Below are 26,151 nucleotides of genomic sequence, written 5' to 3' on the forward strand. Positions count from 1 at the left end.
CGCTGCAACTGGCGACGTTCGAATTCAAACGTGTTTGAATCTTGTCGCTGCAGTACGCGCGACAGAAAGCGACAGCCACCTGTCTTCTGGGCAAAGTAGACTCGACGGCAGCTGTGAAATACTTACCCGATTTTAAGAAAACTATTCGGTGAAAAAATTTGATTCTTCCGCATCTTATAGCTTGATACCTTTACACGATAAAGGTCTGAACTTCTTTCGTTATTCGTCATAGTTACCGTGCTGCACGAAATTGAGTACATGGCTGCACGACATTTTTAAGTGTTTGCAGAGGTAAAATCACATTGCGTAGACTTTCCGTATAGTTCATTTAAGGTCATACATTATTGCGTATGAAATGTAACCAATATATCTAAATTGTATTTAAAGTTGAGACTGCAATGATATCTATCTTCATTCTTGAGATATTGGTTGTTATATCCGCGGACGGGTCGCTCGTGGCGCGTCCTAACCTTCCCTGCGCTTCGGGAATCAAGTGGCCGTAAATTCCTCGTATCTGAAACGGTTCGAGATATCGAAACAATTTTTGGAAATGACAGCACGTAGAAGGGGCTATTTTGTCATATGAATAACAACCAATAAGTTATGCTTATCTATTACTGATATTTTAGAACCGCGACTGTATATTGAATGTAAATAAGTTATACAGAACTGCAACCAGTCACTTTTTTTAATAATAATGCTGACTGGTTGCAGTTCTGTATAACTTATTTACAATCAATACGTTTTTGTAAATGCTTGAGCAGACGAAAAAGACTCCTTGTGTATTGCACCATGAGGTTTCGTCCGAATTTTCATAGTCAAACAAAGGGAGAGAAATAGGTAAACAGGGTATCGAAGTGACCAGCGTGAGATCTAGTTTTTCAAGAAAATATTAAATTGCTTTAAAGTAATAAAGGTAGTTAACGTAAACTTGAGTTGAGGAAAAATTGAAATATTTCACGAAAACCTGCTGCCAAGCTACGTAAATGTAGTGTCAAAAATTTCATCTGTTAAAGGCCTAGCTGCTTTGCATATAAAGAAATCATTTGTGCGGTATTTAAATCTCAAACAAGCTTCCTTCGAATCAGGTGCGTTAGGAAGACCAACGAGTAAGATCATGCTTTCTGAATAAAACAAGAAAATAAGAAATGAAAGAAATCAAATATTTTACGAAATGATTTGTATAAAAGAAATGAGATCATCAGAAAAACATTCTATGTGCCTTTGAATGATGCTCGAAAACATCAACAGAAAATGAGGTGCACCAAACGTTTCCCTAATATTTTTTATTTCATACTTTTAGACAAATCATTAAACAAAACGTTAGACTTTCTTTTCAAAAATTTTGTATGCTTTACTTTTACAGACGATTTAGATTAATTGAAACGCTTGGCCGTAACACTGGCTGCTGATGAATTATGTTCGCAACTTCAAATATCTGTAAAAGCTGATAGTTCATTGCAATTTATTGGGAATTTAACTTGTGATAAACTGAGATAGGCGTGTGTACACTTACACACAGTTCTTTGCCAAGAACTTAAAAATGTACTTAGCGATGCAGTGCAAACAGTATATATAAAAATTAGTATACATAATTGTAACTGAGTTAGCTAAAATATAAGAAGAACCCGGAATCGAATCCAGGATCTTTCCGATGCTCGCACTCACGAGCTATAACGCTAACGCTACACCACCTCTACATATTTGCATTCGTTATTAATCTGTGTAAATTATCTGTGTAATTAATCTGTATATTTAGGGTAGTCAGTCATGTAGTCAGTCATTCTTCCGCTTTTATTGGTTGTTAAAAGTTCTTGCTCATGTAAAAAAAATTAGTTTTTAATTTATTGATGAGATAGTCGAATGCTCCTCTGCTCATTTACGTGTATTCGAAAAATTTGATCTTCGTAATTGATGATATTTATGAAATTCTCCTTGGAGATTCCTCCCTTTATAAATTTCATGCACAGCATTCGTTTTCGCTTAATTTTCTTAAGTAAACCTAATTTTGTAGCTTTACTCGCCAGCTACAGTATTCCAGTCTAGGGGCGCCGTTTTATAGAAACAGTTGGTTGGCTCTAAGCAGCCATCTTGTAGCGCGACATGGTCGCTCGCATCATAACACTCGAGCTTATCGCCCGATGGATGTTTGTCTCTGGAGTGTCGCGTATTCAGAAGTCGGTCGCTCACTTAGGACAAGGTTGGCTCCTAGCATTTTTCGCGCCATGGCTTGTTGCGAACGCTTTAGTTGATACACTTGCCTTAGTCAGTTAACATTCTGTAGGTTGTAGCTGATAGTATGCAGATATAGACCTTGGCCTGCAGGTTATTTTTGACATCCTTGTTGGTCAGCATAAATCTTGGATACTGGAATGCTGCCCAGCTCAGTCCTATTTCACGAGACATTTGTGTTTTTTGTTGTTTTGCACTAGTTTAGTTTTGTGGATAAGGTAGATATATTCATAAACTACTACTGTAGATCGGTTCCGGTTGTAAGTGGTTTGGCTTCGTATTTTTGTTTTATTGGCGTTCATTTCCAGTCTTTGCAGAGCCAAGTTTTAGTTTTTGGATCAAAATCTATAGTCCTTTCAGATCTTCACTTACGATCCTCATCATGATAGCCGAACAGCGGAGTTTTCGTGCGAACCATTTATTTTTATTAGACTGTTATTCCAGTTAGTGATTTGAATACTCTTTCCTGTGCAAAAGTGAACAGTTTTGGAGAGATGTCACCTTGGCAAACACCCTTGCCGTCTTACTGATACCGTCTTAATCCTCTCTAACTTTCGCCTATTGATAAGACGTATTTCAGGAGCTTTATATGCATTGATTTTATCCTGCCATTCTCAAGAGCCTTCATGATTGCCCAAATCATCTTGGAGTCGAAAGCTTTTAGATTACCCATAAAGGCTAGATAAATCCTGAGTTGTATTCAGTTCTTACTTAGAGGAAGGCAAATAGTCTGGATGTGATCCATAGTTCTGATCAGCAGGTTGATATAAATCCAGCTCTTTTGTGAGGTTATTTATTATAATTTTAGTCAAGATTTTGTAAAGATGTGAGAAGACTAACCGGAGTAGAGTTCTCAAACTTTGTCGCTTCCTGGTATTACCCGTAAATAATATCACATCTGACATGTTCAAAGATGTTTACTACTATTCTGGTAATCATATACTAGCGGGTTCATTTGCTGTGCTACAGGTATTACCTTAGCTTGCAAGACAGCTGCCGGTGATTCACCAAGTGGAAATTTTGCCTAGGTTTTCTTGAATTTCCTTAAGATTCTTTTTCTCCTCGCCAGTTTCCGATGTACAAGCCTGTTAGCTCTCACTCTTCACTGAATTTACAGTGGCAGGGCTCTTATTGCACACAAAGCAGCTCATGTCCGATAAACAATAAAACTCAGTTTTAAAGAGGAGAAACAAACCAGTATGTTGAAAAATTGGCTCCATACAAAATTGGCTCATACGAATATAACCTGTCCCTCTGATATTAAGAAAATTATATTTTTTGCAAATAGTCTCATCTGGATTTGATGGTGTTCCCAACAGAGTATCAAAGACTTGGTCCCATATAATAGCATTCTCTTTCCTTAAATTTGTAATGCATAACTGAGGGTATTTTTTGCAAGAAGATTGAAGTATGAAGTATGAAGTATGCTGTTGTTAAACTCCTCTGTAAGAAAGGTAATAAGGGAAATGTCAAATGATCACTACTTATGCCTTTCACTACTGTTACTTTACAAAATTTTTGAGCAGGTGATGTATTCTAGAATAGCTTCCGACCTGAGCAACAATATCCTCAGTAAATCACAATTTGGATTTCAAGGAAATTACAAAACTGCCGTTTACAGATTAACTCGCAAACTTTTAAAAGTGTAAAATAAGTGGTTACGAAGTTCTGTGACCCGTCAAAGGCATTTTACTGCGTGAACTGCAATATTCTCCCAGATAAAAATGTTTTGTTGAAGTGATGGCATAATTAACCAATGGACAAATCCAACCAAAAGAATGCAAAAAGTTATATTTAATAATTCAATCAGTCAAGCACGGCAGATTCTCATGACTGTGGAGAAGTCATTTCTGGGGTCGACAAGGTCAATCTCAGGTCCAGTATTTCTTGTAGACGTAAATACCGCCGGACTAATAAAAAAGCATACCTTAATTTTTTGTGGATCGCAAGAGTATAGTAATCAAGCCAAACGTAAATATAACAAAAGGAATGGCAAATAATGTTCTTAAGTGGTGTTGACTGGTTTTCTGGAAATGTTTCAAAAAACAACGTATCGAGTTCTAAATGTACAAAGGTAGCTACTACACCGACGGCATGTTTTAACACGTGGAAAGGGAATAATGAAGATGAAAGCTTCAAAAATATTTGGTGTCCATATAGATGAGAACTTAAACTGAAAAAAGCATGTCTAGTCTCATTTGCACTCCGCACCATTATAAATCTTGGTGAGAGACAAATCACTAAGTAGATTTGCGTGTTTTCTTTGTCATATGGGATAGTGTTCTGGGTAAGCAAGATGGTGTCTATTGCTCAGAAACGTGCTGTACGAATGTGTGGGGGTCACCCACAATGAACTTGGAGGCATATTTTTAAGGAGTTCAGGCATTTTGAATAATGCTTCACAGCATATTTTCTCCCTCGTGAAGTTTGATGTAAATAATCCAATGAAGTACAGAAGGGACAATGATATTCACAACTAGAATAACAGAACAACAAATGACATTAATTATTCCACGTTAAGGTTTGTCTTTAGAAGAAAAAGAGCACACAATGATGCCATCAGTTTTTGAGCGCTTATTGAATGATAAGTCACACAACAAAGATAAATTTGAAAAGAAACTGAAAGTTTCTTCTTGACAACTCCTTCTGTTCCATAGTAATCAGAAAATGTAGTGGTTACGTAATACACATCGGCATTTTAAAAAATTATAAATGATCAGCATGTAGCCCTATTTAACAACGTATGTGTACTGTGAATGTAAAATGGCTCGTTCCACAACGTAAAGATTAATGCTACAAATGACCCACGAAACAAGTAAATAAAACACTGGTGTACATTACAAGGGATAGCTCTGGAACACTGCTGTCGTTTCATCGTTGCCCATACCGCAGTATTATCCACCAGATGGCTCTAGGAACAGTCAAGTCGCCAGAGATCAAAGCACAAAATGTCGCGGCAAGCGATCAATCAAGGTCGGCACGCGAGCCGGCGCGCTGTACCGAAACGGGTAAATGGGTTAAAGTGAAACGCCTGCGGCTGTGGCGGACTGACATTGCCGCGGTGTCGCAAGGCGGTGTTGCGAGGCTAGGCCGTCACATGGGCGGACGAGCCCACTGGCTGGCTTTCACTCTCACTGGGCGCCGCCTCGTGTGTGTGTGTGTGTGTGTGTGTGTGTGTGTGTGTGTGTGTGTGTGATATCCCGATTTTCCCAGAGTGTCAAGGTTTTTAGGAACCTTAGTCCCGAAGCAGGACTCGAAATACGGTGCTGCATTGTTGTATTTGCCCATTCATTGACCCGGCGCTTTATAACCTGATCCATTCGTACTATAACAACGCCAGTATGAATGCCACACTTATTTTGCGGCTGCAGCGCCGAAAATCTGTTTTCTTGCCTCTTGTACGCGCGTAGTAGTTTCTGCAGATAGTTGGTGTTGTGCGGGTATTCAAAGTGACGTTGGGCGGCGAGAAAATACAGCGTGCATGCATAACCCAACTATTATTATTTTTTTTATTACCAGCCTAAAGTTAGAACAGAACATTCACTGAAATGTTGTACAAGTGTGTTAATTTTATTTGTAATGTAGGTGTATACTTTCACTGAAAATTTACATCCTTCCTTTGTTCCAATTTTTAGGGCGTTGGCCGACTGGGTTTAACCACAGTCATTAACTCCAAATTTTCTGCAAAGTGGGTGTGGTGACACTAGCAGCTGGTTGCAACAAACCTGTAAGATGTTGATAACTGCAGGCACAAACTAAGTTGGTCATACTGAAGACAGAAACTACTGTGCATTAATATTATAATATACAGATTTTGTGTGTGTTTGCATACAAAATAAAATGCAGAAATGCCTAAGAAAGATAGATGCTTGGTGTATGGAGGGCAATTGACCCTCAACTTTAATGTATTACTCCCAAGTACATACAACCAAACAGCTTGAGTGGTGTAGATGTAATAAATTATACACAAAAACCTTTCTTGTTAATCATTCAATATACTAGTGAAAAACCATATCAAAATACCTACATTAGTTTCCTGAGATTAGCAGTCGCAGACAGAATAAGAGTTGGAAGACTATTAATTGTAAACATCATACACATGTATACATAGTTGTGAAATCAACATCTAAGATGTTGGCCATACAAAAGCTTGGTCTTTAATCACCTGAAGTAGATTAAAAAGTGACAGAAAAATCAGTAAGTTTAATTGATCTGCTAAGTCATATACCAAATAGACATTAATGTTGTTGTCAATAGGCTGCCAATGACAGTGTGCCCTTCATATGTGGGCATTCAGTAAAAATTTTTGGTACTGTAGATATTTAGTGGCTTGATTCTTCTTGATGTTGAATGTAGCAGAAAAGCACATGAATAGTGATGCAAAAGTTTTTAGTTTGATTTTCTTCCTGTTTGGTGCGGGCCTTAACAATGCAAAGAAAAATTAAGAACATTTGAGCATTCACTGTTAAATATTTGACAACCAAATGTGTATGTACAGGTTTTTGGTGTCATATCAGATGTACATTGAAAGTCAACCTGTCATTTTAGTGCATCCAATAATAAACAAATTGAACTACAATAAGTCTTTCACTCCTCAGTGATGTATATTCTGTTCCAAAGCTGTGAGGAATAAAAACTATACAAAATGAGGACATGAGCACAGACGTTTTCCTTTTATTAGTAAGACCCTTCCAGTTTATCAGGTGTGACCCACATCTGGGTTAAAGCTAGCAGCAAGTTTAACTGCTGCAGAATTGAAACTTCAGTATGGAAAAACACACAGGCTGTGGTTAAGCCATTGTCTGTGCTATACTTTGTGCTAGAACTGCTAACTCAGAAGCGTATACAAGAGACCCTCTGTGGATTAGGGTGAATAAAAAAGTGTACAGAAAATTAAAACGGCAAGATTGAGTTTAGAGTTAAGTGTAGGTAGCTTGGCCATTGCCTCATAAAGGTAGAGGTCTAGCCAGATTCCAATCTTAGTCCCATATGAACTTTCATCTGGAAGCTTAAAGCATAAACAATTCTGCTGTAACATTATTTTCGATTAACTGTTTCTTGTGTAATAAATTGTAAGGTTAATTATATGAACTAATTAGGCCTACAGATCACTAATTATAAATATAATTATTTGCATGTTGACAAAACAGGAAATTACAGGTTATTTACATATAACACCCTATTTTCAGGACAATGCAAGAGCACGAAGACAAGGCGCTATAATAGAATCGATGCACCATCATGGCAAGGGAGTGTACTCGGGCACATTTTCTGGTGAGTAATGCAATCACAGTGATGCACATTTCTGTGGTTAAAATATTTTTCAAGTAGAAGCTTATGTCCATCAGAGCTGTTAGTGTTGCACTTAATTTTAATTTTTTTTTCCATCTGGGGGAGGGAGGAAGAAGAATTGTTAATAAAATGATGCAAAAACTAAGAAAGAAACATATGCAGCACATTCGTGCGTAAAGTCTCACACAGAGGTATTTCGAATAATGGCATCTTTTCTACGTATCTCTGGATTAGCTATTAATCGTGGCAAAAAAGCACTTATCGAAATTCCAGTTTATGCCTGCAATATCACTGTTTTATTGTCGTGGTCACTTTTAATAGTACGTAAAATTCCTGCAATTTGCATATTTTGTTTAGTTTATTGGGAAGTTGTTTTTCTGATAATTTCTGTTATCATTCCTGTTACTCAACAAATTTAGGTTATTTATATCTGCTGTACATTAAGCACATATTCTTATAGCTTTCAGTATCAAAGGAATTGCTTCTTGCAATGAATTCACCATCACACTTGGTAAATGTTCAGATTCTTCGGTATTGTAAATGATGATTCAGTATGTAGGGTCACTGGCTTAAGATATGCCAGGCATGATAGGCCCATCCTTCATTTTATAAGCAATCCAAAGTGCAGTTCAATATAAATTTTACAATGTTCAAATGTGAAAGTCTTAATTTAGATGACTTATGTTCCCTTTCAAAATTTTGAGCGTTCTCAGATGTGAAGGGTGAACTGCAAAGCAGACATTAATATTACAGACAGTAGCTCCAATCTCTCTTGTTCTTCACTTGACAGTGCCATTAGATACAAAGTATGAACGTGCTGAATCATTTGGACACAGACAACACTCAATTGTCTTGATGGTGGGTTTCACTATACTGAGACTGCTTCTTTACCCAAGAGTTTTGTTTGAAATGAAATTAAATGAAATGACTGGTTATGAAATATTATTGTATTAAAATGTTAATTATAGAAAACATTTCTTTCATGAGTTTCTGTGAGGTCACTCATCATTGGAGTAAGTTGCCCATTGGAGATAATTAAGTCTTGAACTCCATAACTTTGTCTAAGAAACAAGTTGATAAATGCTGAAGTACATTTATGTACTTCCATTAAGCTCTTGTAATCTTCTCGTAATTTCATATTCATATGTCTGTTATATAAGAACTGAGGATGACAAGACATAAATAAATTTGTACAAAAGTGTCTCTGTTTGAGTAGACTAAATTTATGGTGTGGAGATTTGACACACACTGAATTACCTGTTCTAAATCTTGTCATCTAACGACAATCCATTTGCCTTAAGCTCAGATGACTTTAAATTTTGTTTATTGCTGTTTTCAATAACAGGTCTGGCATTTTTTGCGTATATATTTTTGTATCATCATTATAAACAAAATAGTAAAAAGTTTGACAGCTCTATTTTTGTATTTTGTTACATGGGGAGAAGTTGTTAAAACTTGCTAAGTTTCTTGCCAAAAATAACTTCCCCATTGAAATATGTCCCACATGATTTAAAATTGTGCCTTAAAATTGTGCCTTAAAAAGTGAAGCCCCCCTGAAGACATGTTTGGATGTCAATGTATAATTGAACATGTACACACCATCGATTATAAAGCTGTCGTTATGATAGCAGCCACCAGAGTGCTCTCGTATTTAGTGTTGTTAGTGGGCCTGGAGTTTGTACAGAGTCAGAAGTAGAGTGGTCGCTGAATCACATGAGTAAACATTGTGTCGGACAGTTAAACACCTGACCCGGGTTTGAAAGGGCCCTTATTGTCAGGTTTTCATATAGTTGTCAGGTCGAATTTTGCAATATCCAGATATGTGGGGGCATTTGGATGTGACAGTGGTCCATTTGTGGACTGTGTGGAAATGTGGCAGCACGTATACTCGTCAAGGTTCCAGTCACCCACATCTGACAAACACAAGGTAGAATCGCAACATTGTGCTGCAAGCACATCGTAGCCCCTTCACATCCACCTCTGCCATCTGAGAAAAAGTAATTGACTCATTGCAGTGCACAATTGTTGCAGACAATCAGCATCTAGAGTAGGGCATTACCATCCAATGTGTAGACTGGTGTTTACATCACAACGCTAACGACTGCCATGGCAGGGAAGCATGGACTATTGAATGGTGGCGTGTGCACGGGCAGTTGAGTTGTGGTTCAGTACTACCTCGGATGAAAATCATCAGTGAGTATGGCTGTGACCTGGGAAGAGATCTGGAGAGGCAAAATGATGTTAATCTTAGTGTGATGGTCTGGGGAGCAATGGGGTGTAAGACTTCAGTTCACATCTGGTAGTGATTAAGAGAACCCTGACATCGGACATCCTGCCTCCTCGTATTATGTCCCACGCAACAGTATTGCGATTGCGATTGCATTTTTCAGCAGGAGAATACACAACACATGGCACGTGGGTCTGTTAACTGTATGCGTGATGTTGAGGTATCTACAGCCAGCAAGATCCCTAGATCTTTCTGTGGTAGAACATGTGGAGCCAAATCTGATGTAAACTCCATCCCAGTGCCACTACACAGAATATTGAACAGTTAAAATCTTGGTGGGTGAATTAGTCTCAGGAGGGGATTAAATGACTTGGACATCCATCCCAACCGAATCATTGTGTGCATCCGAATTGGAGGATGAAACTTTGTAATGAAAAGGCAGCTTGTACTGCCAAGTTATTTGAAAATGTGACTTGATACTTCGACTGAAATAGCCACATACTTTCTTGATGCGTGAATTTTTTTCTTCCTCTTCCCTTCTGAGTGTTTAACAACCGTTCTCACAGAGTTCAAATCTTGGCAGAGGTTTCATGTCATCTTAATTATATCATTTCAGGTGTTTTGAAATTATGCATATCAAGCAAGATCTTTGAAGTTAGTATAGTGAAAGTTGAAATTATTTATAAGAATGTACCACCCTGTTTTTTACAGGATATGTTTGTGTATCTTGTATTTATCTGGATTTGTAAGTACAAAAAAAATTTCATGGAATGTCATTTCAGGTACCCTGAATCCAGCACTTCAAGATAGATTTGGACGGCCGAAACGTGACATCAGCACTATAATTCACATTTTAAATGACCTGCTGTGTGCCACCCCCCAGTACCGCCGACATGCAAGTCGTACACAACAACAACAACAACAGCAGCAACAGCAGCAGCAGCAGCAGCAGCCACAACAACAACAACAGCAACAATACCACCACCATCACCACCACCACCACCACCAGCAGCAACACCACCATCAACAGCACCAGCAGCATGCTGCAGGATCACATGCCAGTACCTCAGCAGCTGTTGCATCTTCTACAGCTGTGGCTGCAGCAGCAGCAGGAGCAGGAGCTTCTGCAGTGCCTGGAAAGCTAATAACAGCAGCCAACAAGGTTCCACATGTAGCAGCTATCCAGTCTTTATCAGGTATATAAAAACATGGGAATAACTTCTTCGGTTATCGTATGCTATGGAATGACTAAAAGTATATTACTGTTATTGCAGTGTTTTTGTCACACATGGAATATGTGAAAGAGCAAAGTTACAGCTGTATGTACAGGACAAAATAATAATTATTTTCAATGGGAATTTTCTTAATACATAGGCTTAACTGAATACCATTGTGCTGGCCTCACAATTTTAACTTTAAATGCAGAGTATCAGTGTATCTTTTTCTTCTGTAGTTCCAACATATAACTGCACTGCATATTCATGGTTTTGTGCATGTGGTAGTCTGCTCTGCATAAATACAATTTTAATACTGGAGCAACTGTAATTGTCCATGTAAAATAAGTTTGTGAAGAAAGTGTAATAATTATGGAAATACATTTAGCTAGTTAATGGACTTTCATTTCCGTCGTGCATAAAAAGTGAGATGAGAGATGAAGGATGAAGTAGATGGAATTCAGCAAAAGGCAATTCGAAAAGTGACTAAAATTTGGTGGTTACAGAACCAATAACAATACTCTTGCTTGTGTGTGTGTGTGTGTGTGTGTGTGTGTGTGTGTGTGTGTGTGTGTGTGTGTGCCATGGTGACTGACTGCTGCTTAATGTGATAAAAGGAATAAGAAAACGAAGGTACCTTAGTCAACTGGATTTGCAATTGCAGTGGTGAAATAAAAACATTTTTCACCCTTCTTTTTGAGCTAGAACTGAGTCATACAGAATGCTCAGAAAAATAAGGTTAAATTATTTCACCAGAATATTGGAGAACTAACAAGGTAGAAGAGCTTCTCGTCTGTTTAGAAAATTTGGGAGCTGTGGAAAGACACACATAGGATGTGTGTCTGGGCATCACGTAACAGGGTGAGAGAAGTACAAAAGATTGCACTGTAGCATATTACTCACGAGGAACTAGAAGGGAAAAACATTTGTTACATGTATTAAGATGGAACAAAATTCAAAAACATTGAGACAAATAGTTTGTAGTGATCAGCACATAGAAGCATGTGCTTGTGATTAATATAAAAAAATGGTTCCTCTAATCATAACAATATATAGGCCCCATTGAGAAATACTGAACTGAACTGTTAATAGCAATTTAAGATTCCTTACTATGCTAGCTGTCGGACAGCAGAAGGCAGTTAATACCTGGTGATTGTCAATGTACATTTTCCAAATGATTCTGATAAGAAATATGATCTAGAAACCTCGGATCCTAAGATTTGGTCTCAGCAAATAGCTTTTTGCCACAGGTAGATACAGAAGGTAGCCCCTAACTGATGTTTCCTTTGATGAAGCTCAAAGCAAGGACAAAACTATATGTCCGGTAACAAATTGTATGTCTCGGCTTGATGCACAGTTATGTGGTATAAACAAGATAATGCTTTATAAAATTAACACCTTTCTTGGAAAATTAATTGGATTAATTGAATCTGGAACAAATGTTTTTAAAAACACTTTATGGGAGATGACATGGGATGAGATTTATAATTAACCAAATACTGGCACAAAATTTAGTTTATTCCAAGATAAACTTCTATCATTAGGTGAAAATAACTTTCCACATAAGATAATCAGAAAGGGCATTAAACAGACATATGGAAAAACATCCAACACATGGATAACTAGAGGGATTAAAATACCTTGTGAAAAGAAAAGGAATTTGCATGTGTTCACAAGAACAAATGAAGATCCTGTAATACTAGCCCACTACAAAAACTACCCTAAATTACAAAAAATTAAGGACCATGCACACTGCCAAAAAATCAGTAATTCTAACTAGTTAAAGCTATATTCAATGTAGCGAAATGACAGGACAACTGACCAAAGACTATAACATACATATTTACTTGAATGGAAGGGCTACAAATGAGGATTCACAGGTAGGGACTGTGATTAAAAGCTATAGTACAAAATAAAGGGACAAAAAGTTAAAGCAAAATCACAGCAGTATATTAAAAAAGCAACTCCTGTAAAATTAAATCCCATGAATGTATCACTAACTTCTCCCTCTGAAATTATGGAAATTATATATTCTCTAAAAAAAAAAGCTAACATGGTTTTGACGGTGTTCCCTACAGAATACTAAAGAATATTTTCCATATGATAAGCACTGTCTCATCTGAAGTATGTAACGAATCACTTACTCCACAAATTTTTCCAGAGATTGAAATATGTCATTGTTAAACGTGCCTGTAAGCAAGGTGATAGAAAATATCTCATTAATTATGATGTATTTAACTACCGACATTATTTTTCCAAACTTTTTGAGAAGGTGATGTATTCTAGTGCCCCTCCCAAGCAAAAATATCCTCAGTAATCAGTTTGGATTTCAGAAGAGTTTTTCTACTGACAATTCTATTTACACTTATTTGAGAAATTTCACAAGGATTGCGTAACAAAATAGCAATAGTATTGGCTATGACTTAACTATGGCATTGGATAGTGAGAACCATACTATCCTGTTAGATAAACTGAGGGTTATGATATTGATGGTACAGTCAACCAATGGACAATTTCATACCTAACCAAAAGCATGCAGAAAGTGTATTTAATCATTCAAAAAGTGTAATGAGGATAGATTTGTCTAAGCAGAAATTCCCCCCCCCCCCCCCCCCCCCCCCCCCAAAAAAAAAAGACTCTATATTACTTAGGCCACTATTATTTTTTCCATCCAATGTACAACAAGCAGAATTAGTTCTTTTTGCGATGTCACTAGTATTGTAATCAATCAAAGCATACATACAACAGATAAAAGGTAAATAATGTTAACAGGACCATACACTGGTGTTCTGTGAATGGTCTCCCTACATTGTGGAGATACAAATTTGCTTGTTCCCATCTAAAGGTAGAGGTACGACAACAAAGAAAAGTGTAAAACGTGGTGAGGAAATAATAAATAAATGTGGAAACTTAAAAATTCTTAGGTACTGATAAGACTTTAAATTGGAGAAAGCACATTCCAGAAGTCCTAAAACAACTTACTTCAGCCACATTTGGTCTTCAAATTGTTACAAATGTTGGAGGCACAAATCAGTAAATTAACATATTTAGGATATTACCATTCAATGTCATATGGAATTGTGTTCTGGGATAACTCAATTTTAAGAAAGTCAGTCAGTCCTCATTGCCTAAAAATATGCTGTAAGAATATTCTGTGACAATCACCTAAGATCATCCGCAGACATCTGTTTGAGTTGGGCATTTTGACTACTGCTTCTCGATATATTTATTACCTCATGAAGTTGGATGTAAATAATCCACTGCACTTCAAAAGAAACAATGATGTACATAATCACAATACCAGAAAAAGATATTCATTGCTCCACATTAAGATTGTCTTTAGCACAAAAATAGGTACACAGTGCTGCAACCAAATCTTTTGCTCATGTACCCCGATACACAATGTGCATTCTAAAGTAAGTGCTGATGACAAAGAAAACAAAAATCATTAAGTATGAAATATTTATTGGAATATTTACATAGGTTCCGTGACTACTTCTCAACATCACACAACAAATGTTAAGGCGTATATCGTAACACTGCACCATCAGTTGTGCTCTCATGTCATAGGAGTCTGCCACTAGCTTCAGGAGCCACGAAGTCGCTTCAATCTGCATTTCAGCATTGTCGTGGGAATATTTTCTTGCCAGCAAAAGCTTCATTAGAGGGAAGAAATGAGGGACTTGGGGGAAGGAATTGCTGTAGGATGGACGGTCAAAGAGTTCCCATCAAAACTGATCACACATTTTATGTGGCGTTGGTTGTATAGTCTTGCATTATCATGCCCAAGTGTAATGTGTTTTGTCAACATCCCACATGTCTTGCCTTGCTTCATACCTAGTGACAACATGGTCTAGAAATTTGCCATCTCCCTCTGTATGCTGCTGCAGGAATGTCAATGCTGTAGTCAGATGTCTGGTTGTATGTTCATTTGTCAGTTGCCTTGACACCTATCCTGCACACACTTTATGAAAAGCGAGCCACCAGGAGACAGTTTCGTTGCAACATCTTGTCAGACATCTGGGGTAACTGACGAGAGTTCTGAAATTATTAAGCAGCGGATCTGTAAAAATGCATGCCACACCCTTTCCATCAATTCTGGTGTCAGCAGGCCTGGTCAGCAACTACAATCGTGGCCAGTAATATTGATTTGTCCTTTAGCAAATGGCCTTCCAAAAAAAAATCTGATAACTGCACAAACCTCACAGTTGGTGGGAGACAGTACTGCAGCAGCCATTTTATCCTAGCACTATGTGGTAACCATTGCTGTCGGAAGACTAAAACTGCACTGCATTATTCCCACACATCACAACCTGCTCCTGTGCTTGTGCATTCCTACTGAACTAATCTTGTGATCTCTGTACATGACTGGAACTTATTTTCTGGGTGCACAATGTAAAATGTCTGATAGACAACAAAGTAAAATTTGAAAACAGTGACAAAAGCTTCTCCTCGACAAGTCCTTTCATTTTGTAGAATAATTTCTATTTTTGTAACATTTAAAAAGTGGTGGGTAGGAATTACTCGTGTATATTTTATGTGATTGTAAAATGATTCAGTGCACATCATTATATTTGTTGTGCAAATGCTACAGAGAATGAACTAAAAATACCAATATGGATTAGGGCTATTTCTTGGCGGGTGTTAGGTGACATTAAATGTTCTTCTTCCCATCCAGGCAGTAAGCAATTTGTGTATTGCTCCTAGGAGTCAGTGTGCAGTGATGTATCTTAAAATGATGAAAAATTAGAGGCATTTCTGAAGACTTTTGTAAAGCAGTTGGTTGTTTGAATACTTGAAAGCACCGTTAGAGTGGGAGCCTGTAAAATTACTTGTAGACAGAACAGGTAATAAAGCACAGTTTAAAGTAAGTAGTGAATTTTCAATTAGGTAAAAGTTGTATCCTGATAATGGAAAGTCCACAAGGTGACGACAGGCAATGGGTCACCTGTAGATAACTATGCCTCCCGTAATTATGTATCGAGAATACCAAAATGGTTTAGTACTTTACATTTTAGTGTGTGTGAAAATGCATAATTCTTAATTCTATTGTCTTCTTTAAATAATGTAACTTTCTGTGTTAGAAATCTAAAGTAAACAAGTGATCTCATAATGTTGTTCAAACTGTTACAGATGAATCTGCAAACCTTTCTCGAGAGAACCAGGCGACTCGTGGCAAGATGGAACACTTGCGCCTGATCATGGAAGAACGGCGAGCACGCAGACGTGCCAGACGCGAAGCTAGGGCAGCACCCTACACAACTCAGTGGTCTGCCAAGTCTGAGCAGCTGGCCCCACAGTCAGGTGTCGAGCCGATGGATACAACAAATTCTGCAGAGCAGAGTGCCCCGAGTACCACTACTGCAGACGTGGGGCCACCTGAGCCTGTAGTAGCCTGACCTGCAGCAACTGTAGGTGTTCCTGTGTAATGGGACAGGCACAGGTGCCTACCTGAGGAGCTAAAGTCTCTCCAGCTTGCAAAAGTTGGAGGTCAGTCACTCTGGTGTTTCTTGTGCTGCAGCCAATACCACAGAATTTTATGTATTCCGGTAATTTCTTTGGTAGATATTAATGAAACACTCGTCAATGTGCAAGCTTTCAAGTACTCGATAGCCTGTTGTTCAGAGTTAAGACTTAAACACCATTCACTTGTAGGAAGATGTGATTTGTAATGTAATGTGTGTTACATGAAAACTGTGCTGTGAGGTTGTTTTCCTCTCATTTATTCCAAGAAGGCTACACTTTATGTACTGTGCAAGAATGAATTATGTATATTTATTTGCTATTCCTACTGATAGTTTCCTAATAAGTGTGTTCTTAGATTTCTACCTCTGTTATTAAAAGCTCAGAGTTGGGCTGCTGAAGTTTGAAGGACCGAAGTTACTCATTTACTTAATAAGAACATCAGTTTAAAAATAAGTTTCCTCTTTATTTGCCGATGTCTTTGTATGTATTTGCAGATACCTTTATATGGGCCATGCATTTTAGTGTAATAAAAATTGTTAGATTTGCTCTTTCCGGTGAAAACTCCTGGAGGTTAAAAAATGACTAAATGAATAAATGCTGATAAAAAAGAATGTTTATGTAATTTTTTCTTGTGTGTTTATGCATCTGGAGCTTAAATCCATTTCTGTTTGAGTGCTTGAAAAACTGTTGTTCATTATGAAATTCTCTAGCTCCTGGGCAATGTTGTTATATTTCTGTAGTGTAATCTATCTGCTTTGAGATACAGCTGTCTTTTGAGTAACAATTGTTTAAGAAAATATGCAGTTCCTGTGGCAGCAATGAAGGAGTTGTACTGGATGGAACTGAAGCATTATTAAATTTTTTGTAATGCTTGGATTTTGTGTGCATGTATAGCTGCATCCATTAAAAGATTTGCATTAACTTCACATCCTGTAAAATTACTTGTGGAGGAAAAAATAGCAATGAGAGGAAATACGACCATGCTACTGCACTAATAGATCCCTTAGATTTAAAAATAAGAAAAGAAAATGTTGGCATCATTTCAGGATGAAAATGAGGATAGTAAAGCATGTTTAAATCATCGTAATTTGCATGATCGAAGCGCCCCTCTTAAAAGCATTGTTTCAAAAACTTGAGGAAAGCTCAAGCATTGAGGCTGTGTGTGTGTGTGTGTGTGTGTGTGTGTGTGTGTGTGTGTGTGTGTGTGTGTGTGAGGAAAACCTGTAATAAGAGTTCATGTAAAGTACTTTATTTTTTTTTTCCTTGTGAAGGGAAGAAAGTGATTCAGAAAATGGAGGTTTATTCGTTTCTGTGAATGTCAAGCCCATCGATAGTTTAGTGGAAGCCGCATTCTGTGACTTTCCATATCAATACTAGTTTGTGTCCCAATTAGTTCAAAAGTTCTTGTGGAGTGACTCACTACAGAGAATTTGTTTTAGAAAGTGGAGCAAGATATATTAACAATGTATTATACTGTATAGTGTAATGTATTATATCACTGTAATTGCATTTCTGAAGATGACTGTAGAATGTTTACATATATTGAGTATCAAACAGTCGTATCTTGCATTGTATGTATGTTTTAACTTTGCATTCATATTTCTCGTGCATTGTAAAACAGTTAGTATGAGAGAGATACATATATTCATTATGTTGTTAAATTTGTTTTAGTTTTATGTAATTTCATTTTAAGATGAAGATAGTAATGTACAAATCAGTCCTAAATGCTTTGTTTTAACTTAAATAATTTAACACTTTGTTGAATACAACCAAGACAAAAGAAACTAGATTTTTGTGATGAAATTCAATAAAAATACTTATGGAAGGTGAACTTTTAAACCAACAAAGATTTATTTAATCTGAAAGCTTTTCTGTTAAGACTGTTTGACAGAGGTACATTAAAGTGTGATATATAACAACATATAAACCAGGAGCCCAGTACACTCTAAGCTTTATGTAAACAATATAAAGGAGAGCTTTATCTGTTCAAATTGTAATTCGCTTGCCTTCGTCTAAATATTTATAGTACACTACTCTTCTACACTGGCAAATTGTTTATAATTTGACTGGTAATGTGGTTAAGATTTAAGAAAGTAGTAATGCATGGAATATCAGTTACTGGAAAGATTGGAGAGGTTATTAATGAAAGAACACTCACACATGTAAAACACCAGTACCCCTGCTATATTCTGAGAAAGTTGCAAACATTGCTCAGACTTAAATAGAAAGTCTGTGGTCTTACTCAAATTGTCTACCTCCAGACTTAATAAATATCAGGAAGAGAGGTAAATCAGTAGATTTGTCAAATCATAGATAAAGTTAAGTTGAATTTCACCATAAATTTAAGTTTCTTTAAAAATTTAAAACTGCATGTGCTTTCATGTATCATGAAAGTAATGCTTCACAGCTGCATAGTAAGAAAAAAATATGTATATTAGTATGGAATTCAGAATAATTCTGGTGTAGATGAGTGGAAGCTTTCTTCACTCGTTACTTGGGTTTCTCTAGCTTGTAGTGAAATACATCTAACATCTGTAGAGCATTGTAGTCATGGAATCAAATTCATACACAATCGCATTTTAAGAATGGTTGTTCAAGTAGGGTAACAAATAGTGTAATGGTTATTGGCATTTAGTTCCTGGAAATAATTTTCTTTAATTTTGTAAATAAATCAGTTCAAGTGACAAATCACTTTAGTTGCTTAAAGTGAGAGATACTGGCCGTTTTCATGTCATACATTATTATAGCTACTATTATTTGTGAATGAAGTTCAGTGACCAGTTCACATATTAAAATGAAAGAAATTGTGAGAATTGTGCTGTGATTTCTTTTTAGTCTGGAATAAATCAACCATATAATCCCATTTAGCAGTTAAAGGATATATGTGCCGAAGTGGAAACTGGACGATGTTGTGTTCAAAGGTCATGTAGAAGTAAGGCATATTTTTACGATAATAAATTATGGAGATAACTTACACTGCAAGGCAATTGTTCTTCACTTTACGTCGATTAGAGTAAATAAATTTTGTTCTTCCTGGTTTCTTCTCTATTTTATTTTCTTACCAATTCTTCCTTAAAATGCTTCTGAAATTTATATGGAAAACTATAAAACTAAATTTCTAGACTAATGCCCTTGGAAAGACACATTTGTCATAGATGTGAAATATTTAAATTATTTTGGAAGGAAAAATGTTTTATTTGGGTTAATGCCGAATGACTGACTCCATCTGGTAGATGTACAGAAAGAGTTTTATCTGAGAAGTGTGTTTTCCATAAATCAAGAGACACATTACTGAATATGTTGTGTTAATGTCAATGTGGAAAGCATTTGTGACATGCACATCATTCCGTGGTGATAATAGGACACAGTTACTCTGCTAATTCCTTAACTGTTGAATTATTAATAAAATTTGGGTTAACTGACTTGTTAGCTCATGGTAAAATATTTTATCATTTCAAATTAAATTTTTATTATTAGCTAGCAGCTGAAAACCAATTAAATAATAAATACTGTGTTGTGGAATATTACTCAAGTGTCCTGAGTTTTTAATTTGAAATGATGAAATATTTTACTATGAGCTAACAAAAGTCAGTTAACATAAATTTTAATAATAAATTTTGACAATAAATTTTAATAATTATTAATAATAATTAATAATTAGTAGAGTAACTGTGTCCTTTCATCACCACAGAATGATGTGCATGCCACAAATGCTTTCCATACTTCCATTAACATGACACATTCCGTAATTGTCCTCTTGATTTATGGAAAACACACTTCTTGGATAAAACTTCCTTCACATTTACCAGATGGAATCAGTCATTCCGCGTCAACCCAAATAAAACAGTTTGCTCCATACAGTCCGATAGTTTAAGAACTGTTTCTGGAAAGCTTAGTTACTCTTGAGGAATAATGGACAGTAATTAATGTTGATGACACATGACGTGACTGTAAAATAACAGAATTGTGGTGTAGTCGGTAAACACTAACTTGGTTTTTTAGGGAGTAGTAGTTAGGAGCCATGGAACAAAAGTGCGATTATTCACTATTGCCGTTTGGATATGTGTACTAGAGGTAATCTCATCAATGGTATGGCATTTGGAAGGTAAGAGTTGACGTAGTCTTCATAATTTGTCATGTTGTAAGAATGACAGAGAAGACATTAGTTTCCAGTGAAACACTTTTGCTACACACAGTGCAGTATGCCACTTTTCCAAGATAAACTTAAACAAAAAAGTATGCTTTATTAATTGTAACTGAAGGAGCACACCTCCTTCAAACATGGTTGTATGGTACACATACATACCTCACTTAACTAAATTAAAATTGTTATTTTAAATGGACTATGTGAATGAAACCAATGATACAGAAGACTTGAGTTTAACAATAAGTTGCTTGCTCACTTCAAAGAAGAGAAATGGAAATTACTAATTATAAGAGAAACCTCGCAGTTGTTTCTTTTATTATCTGGGAGTAATAAAATTTCAGTTTATACATTTTAGAATCCCAACCATTTTTAATTACATAATTTTCATTTAAAATGCATAGACAATCAAATGAAATTAAACGGCCATAGAAGCGATCCTCTATTAGTTATGAAATATGAATATGGCTCAGCAGTATGTTGAATTCTGCCATTTACTATACAGCATGTAGTGTGCTGAACCCTGTCCAGTGTGTTTACTAGAGTACTACTTCTTACTGTTGTGTGTAGCCTCGTTTCACAAAGGCTGTAGAATGTGTCTTATGAATTTTACTCAGTAGCTGGTTGTCTGATGTTTCCATTGATGACTTAATGGAAAGTAGCTTAACAAAAAATCTGAAATTAATCAGAAGTATGTCAGTGTTGATACCAGAACAAACATTCTTGAAAGTTATAACTGCTGCATAGGGCTATAGCTGCCTTTTTTAAATAAAAAAAAGAGCAGGATGCTGAGCATCAAATGAAGCAGCTTCAAAAATTCGCCTGGCAGTGGCCACACTAAAAAGCGTATATGGCCGCTTCCTTCAATGCGGCATGTTCTGCCATCCAAAGATGTGAATGTGGGCCATGTGTGGCTCAGTAGCATTTCAGACCTGTCGGGCAGCCCTTTTGAAAAGTGTGGAGGAGCAATTGCGAGGTTAGTTGTTGTGTTCCTTTCTTTTGTTTGTGGGTATCATTGTCGAATATACACTAACGTGCTGATATTTAAAAGACGTCCAGAGGTAGGCATATTTGAAACGGTGACTTTGTTCACAAAATGCAAGTTGTTTTCCATATGAAAACACGATGAAATACAAACAATACTTTATTGCTATATTGTGTAATCAAGTAACGATCACTTTTAATGTTATGTGTACAGCAATGTTTTACTGCTGGCCGAGTCATGTTTTGCAATTGCTTCACCTGTGGGTACCAATGCCCACGTTGATCATTACTGTCGTGTAGTTAATATTACGTTGAAGGATGGATATTTTTATTACAGAGATGTTTGCGTTCAATGGGGAAGTGCCAGGAAAAAAGCAAGTGAGCACGGCTGCAGCAACTACTTTTCTAGAGGATGTACGAGAGACAAATGACGATGCCATGATATGGAGCTGAGGAAAGAAGCGCCTTAGAAATGTAGATAAATGGCTTTGTAACGTTTGGAAAGAACGGAGAGCTCTAGGTCAAGAGTATGCCAACCGTAAGGGTAACCGTGTACCTCGAAAGGAATTGCAGACCACAAGCGATTGTTTGTGCCGGTACGACTGCCACAATAACATCAATGAAGAACAGTAGGAACAAAAGTGTACAATGAGTTTCATAATTTAGGCAGCTATGATCTGCAGTTGGCTTTCCTATTTACCATGATTAAAGTTGTTGATAATGCATGGTCTTATGTAGGTCAGCAACATTTATGCATGGAGAAGACAAAAATAGTATTGCTCAATTCAAATGGGTCTGAAACTAGTCTGCAAAAGATTCTTGTAGAATATTTTAGCCGTATCTGCCAGAAGAATTGACAGGATGCTCAAGAATAAAGGGGAAAAAGCAACCCCACCTCGTAATGGTAGAGGTAAAAGTGAACCTGGTAATAAAACACCGCCCCACAAGTTGATGTAATAAAACGTTTCATAGAAAAATTTCTGGCTTCAGAAAGCCATTATGCGAATCATAAGAATAATGGTAGAAATGATTTAGAACCAGGTTTAAATTTATCAATCATGTTTTCACTGTACTGTGCAGAGAAGCAAATGCCCGTTTCTCATTTTATTTTCCACAAATTTTTTATGAAAACTGCAATTTGTCATTTCACCAGTGCCTGACTCTTGTCGAACATGCGATGCTTTGCAGGTAAAAAACAGCTGTCGATAATAAGGAGAGAATCGATGTACATGTAGAATGGAATTAATTGCAGAACGTGAATTCCATCAGTAAAAGGCTGAGTATGTACAGGCAGGTTTAGAGAGATGCTTTGCTTAGCAAATCAGATGGTAACATTAGTGATATTTGATCTGATGAAAACTTTTGTCTCCACCAGTCATCTCAACTGGAGTCTGCTATAACAAATGTCAGTTGTGGACATATTGCTTCAGAATCCACAATATGCACAATGATGATGCATACATGTTTCCGTGGAATGAATTCATTGCGTCGAGAGGGCCCCAAGAAATTGGTTCTTGTTTGCTGTATTTCATACAGTTTTGTCAGGACTGTAAAACTAATTATGTACTCTGATCAGAGTGGAGGTGAAAATACCAACATCAAAGTTGGTGTACTGTGCCAATACATTGTAAGCAGCTCAGAGTTCTCTGTGAAAGAAATAGGCCATAAGTTTTTAGTTAGCGGACACTTGTACCTGCCCTGTGATCAGGATTCTGGCTTGTTTCAGAAACAAAAAAAGGATTTTCCTAATATTTACCTTCCTGAACACTGGAATGTAGTTGTAGTAGTAGTAGTAGTAGTAGTAGTGAGTGCCATAAAAGGAATTCATTCAAGGTAATCATGATGAATGTGGGATGTTTCTTTCTCAACAAAACTACTAAAGGAACATCACATATCGAAAAATATCTTCTGGCAATTGTAAATTACAATGGTTGTGGTTTGAAGCAACCAGTGGATAAAAAATATGGTATAAATACTTGAACCAAAGCAAAGAGCCGTTTCAGGAAATTGATGCGGCCAAACGAACATCAACATGCATCAGCAATCTCGAACTGTCTAATGGACATGTAATTACAGAGGCAAAAAAGGATGATCTGCTCAGTTTGCTTCTGTATGCACCCCCACTTAATCATTTCTACAAAAATTTAAAAGTGTCTCCAAGTGAAAGTTACATGTAATCTGTACAGTGCATAATAATAATAATAATAATAATAATAATAATAATAATAATAATAATAATAATAATAAATCAACAACTTGCCATACAACATAAACTAATAAAACAATACGTTCCCACATCCAAGTATGCACCACAAAATATACTGGAGAATGATGTTTATACAGGAGAAAAAATTGAAAAATACATCCAACTGGCTGAGGAAGTCAAGGACATGTGGCATCAGGATAAAGTTGACATTATACCAATTATACTGTCAACTACAGGAGTCGTACCGCACAATATCCAGCAGTACATCAACGCAATGCAGCTACATCCAAACATATGTACAACTACAGAAATCTGTAATTGATACATGTTAAATTACCTGAAAGTTCCTAAATGCAATGTAACATATACCGTACAGTTAAAAGGAAGTCACGCTTGATCAAGGTCCATCACTTTCCAGTTTTAACCAGACATAACGTCTGAGACAGGAAAGAGAGAGAAAAAATAATAATAATAATAATAATTATTATTATTATATTATTATATCACATATAATCTCATGGACTTTGTACAGCATGAATAATCAGCATACTAACGGATGTGTCATTGAGAATCTTAAACTACTCGGAGTGAAAAATGGAGTAACCCACAACAAAACTGCTAATATTCTAATATATAATTAACATTTTTAATGTATCAATGACAAAATATTGTTCTATAAACTCAGTTACATTTCATGCATGTTAAAAGGCTGCAATGCATCACAGAAAAACGTTCTTTGTGAGCCCTTATTATTAGGCCTGTTTCCCCCATCTTGACTTCCCCAGTGTTAGTTCACTTGTGCTCTCAGTGTCTCGTACATGTCCCACCTTAGCACCATGGCAACCATCGGTGTAGCCAACATTTGATTTGGGTAGGGAGGGGGGTGGCGTGGCATGTTCAATGGATGGTCTTTGTAATGCACTAGACTTTTAACGGAATACAAAATGGCAGTAATATACCATTCCAACATTCACATACAGTGAACTAGGAGACCACAGAAATCGTCGCTGCTTTAACATTTTGGAGGTAGGGGGTGTTGAACCACCAAAACTGAACCCCTGCTCTCTGCTATGGCTATGCAACCACCACCATGTTACTGTGACAACCATTACCAAGACAACTAAAATCGAAGGACATATTAATGCTAAGATATCATCATGATCTTTAGACTTCAGCCAATAGGCAAATTATCTACTGTTCTTTAGATAGGTTATTTAATAAGGATTTTTACTGAATTATCTATATGCAATGATGCTGTAAGTTCTGATTTGACAATTTTCTTTTCAGATTATGCATTTCATAAGGGCTGTGCAATATATGTTTACAAAAGAGGCTACATTTGCTTCACCATTTCATTTTTTATAAAATTTAAAATTGTCCAAAGAATGTGGTTATTACAAATCCTAGCATCTTTGCTTATGAATAGGAACCTAAAAAAGCCAATATGCAATACTTACTGTTGGAGAACTGAGTTGTTTGTGATAAATGTAATGTTTTCTGGGTTTTGATTGATCTCCACTTTTGCCAGCCTGATTTTTCAAATTTTTGCAGCAGCAATCCTTAATGCTCTTCCACATTTTTTGCACATCATTTTCTAAAAAAACACTTATTATAGATATTTGTCCTACTTTTATGCCATTACAAATGTTTCATTGTAGCTGCCTTGCAACTGGCAATTCCGTCGGACCTCTACCCAGAGTTTCTACTTGGACGTTCAACAGTTTCAAGGATTATGGTCAGCAATCCGGGAAATAATGCAAGGCCAATATAAGAAACAATTAATTGTTGAAAAGTGGCTGAATATTACTTTGAAGTTTGAAACAAAAAGCTTATTTTCCACTTTGTGTGGAATGTATTGATAGGCATTTTAGTATTTTTCAATAGTTTTAATGGCAGTAACTGAAGCAATTTACACCTTCAGATTTACAGATGTCGGGGCCTTTGGACACGAAGGAGATTCAAATGTCCTGGAAAGTACTGATTTTGGCAAGAAACTCTATTCTGACAACTTACCGTTACCACAACCAGCCCTCTTACCAAACGATACATCTGGTCGATTAGACGTGTGTTTGTGGCAGACGAAGCCTTTGCTCTGTGTGAAAAATCTTCTAGGACCATATCCTGCTAAGGAACAGAATAACATTAAGAGAATTTTAACTATTGTTATAGAGTGCCAGGTTGTATATGGGAAGTGCACTTGGTATTTTAGCCAATAAATGGCATGTATTCCTCTGTCTGTCTGTCTGTCTGTCTGTCTGTTGGTATCGATTTGGTTGACATCATGAAGGCCACTTAGGTACTGCACAGCTTTATGGGAGAAAACAATGGGTACAACTTTCAAGACACATTATAGTGTCCTTTGGACAGCATTCTGGCCCAGGGAACA

At 36.7% G+C, this 26,151-nt stretch overlaps 1 protein-coding gene across 1 annotated transcript in view; it reads left to right on the forward strand.

Moving 5' to 3' along the window:
- Positions 1-19,471, forward strand: part of LOC126476412 (midnolin-like) — a 246,453-nt gene extending 226,982 nt beyond the window's left edge. Inside the window, exons 5-7 of the mRNA XM_050103540.1 lie at positions 7,422-7,506; positions 10,534-10,947; positions 16,099-19,471. Of these exons, the coding sequence (XP_049959497.1) occupies positions 7,422-7,506; positions 10,534-10,947; positions 16,099-16,364 (765 nt within the window). The 3' untranslated portion in view covers positions 16,365-19,471. The remainder of the gene's footprint in view (positions 1-7,421; positions 7,507-10,533; positions 10,948-16,098) is intronic.
- Positions 19,472-26,151: the final 6,680 nt, after the last annotated feature.

Source organism: Schistocerca serialis, chromosome 1 (genome assembly GCF_023864345.2).
Source record: "Schistocerca serialis cubense isolate TAMUIC-IGC-003099 chromosome 1, iqSchSeri2.2, whole genome shotgun sequence".
Classification (NCBI taxonomy): Eukaryota; Metazoa; Arthropoda; class Insecta; order Orthoptera; family Acrididae; genus Schistocerca; species Schistocerca serialis.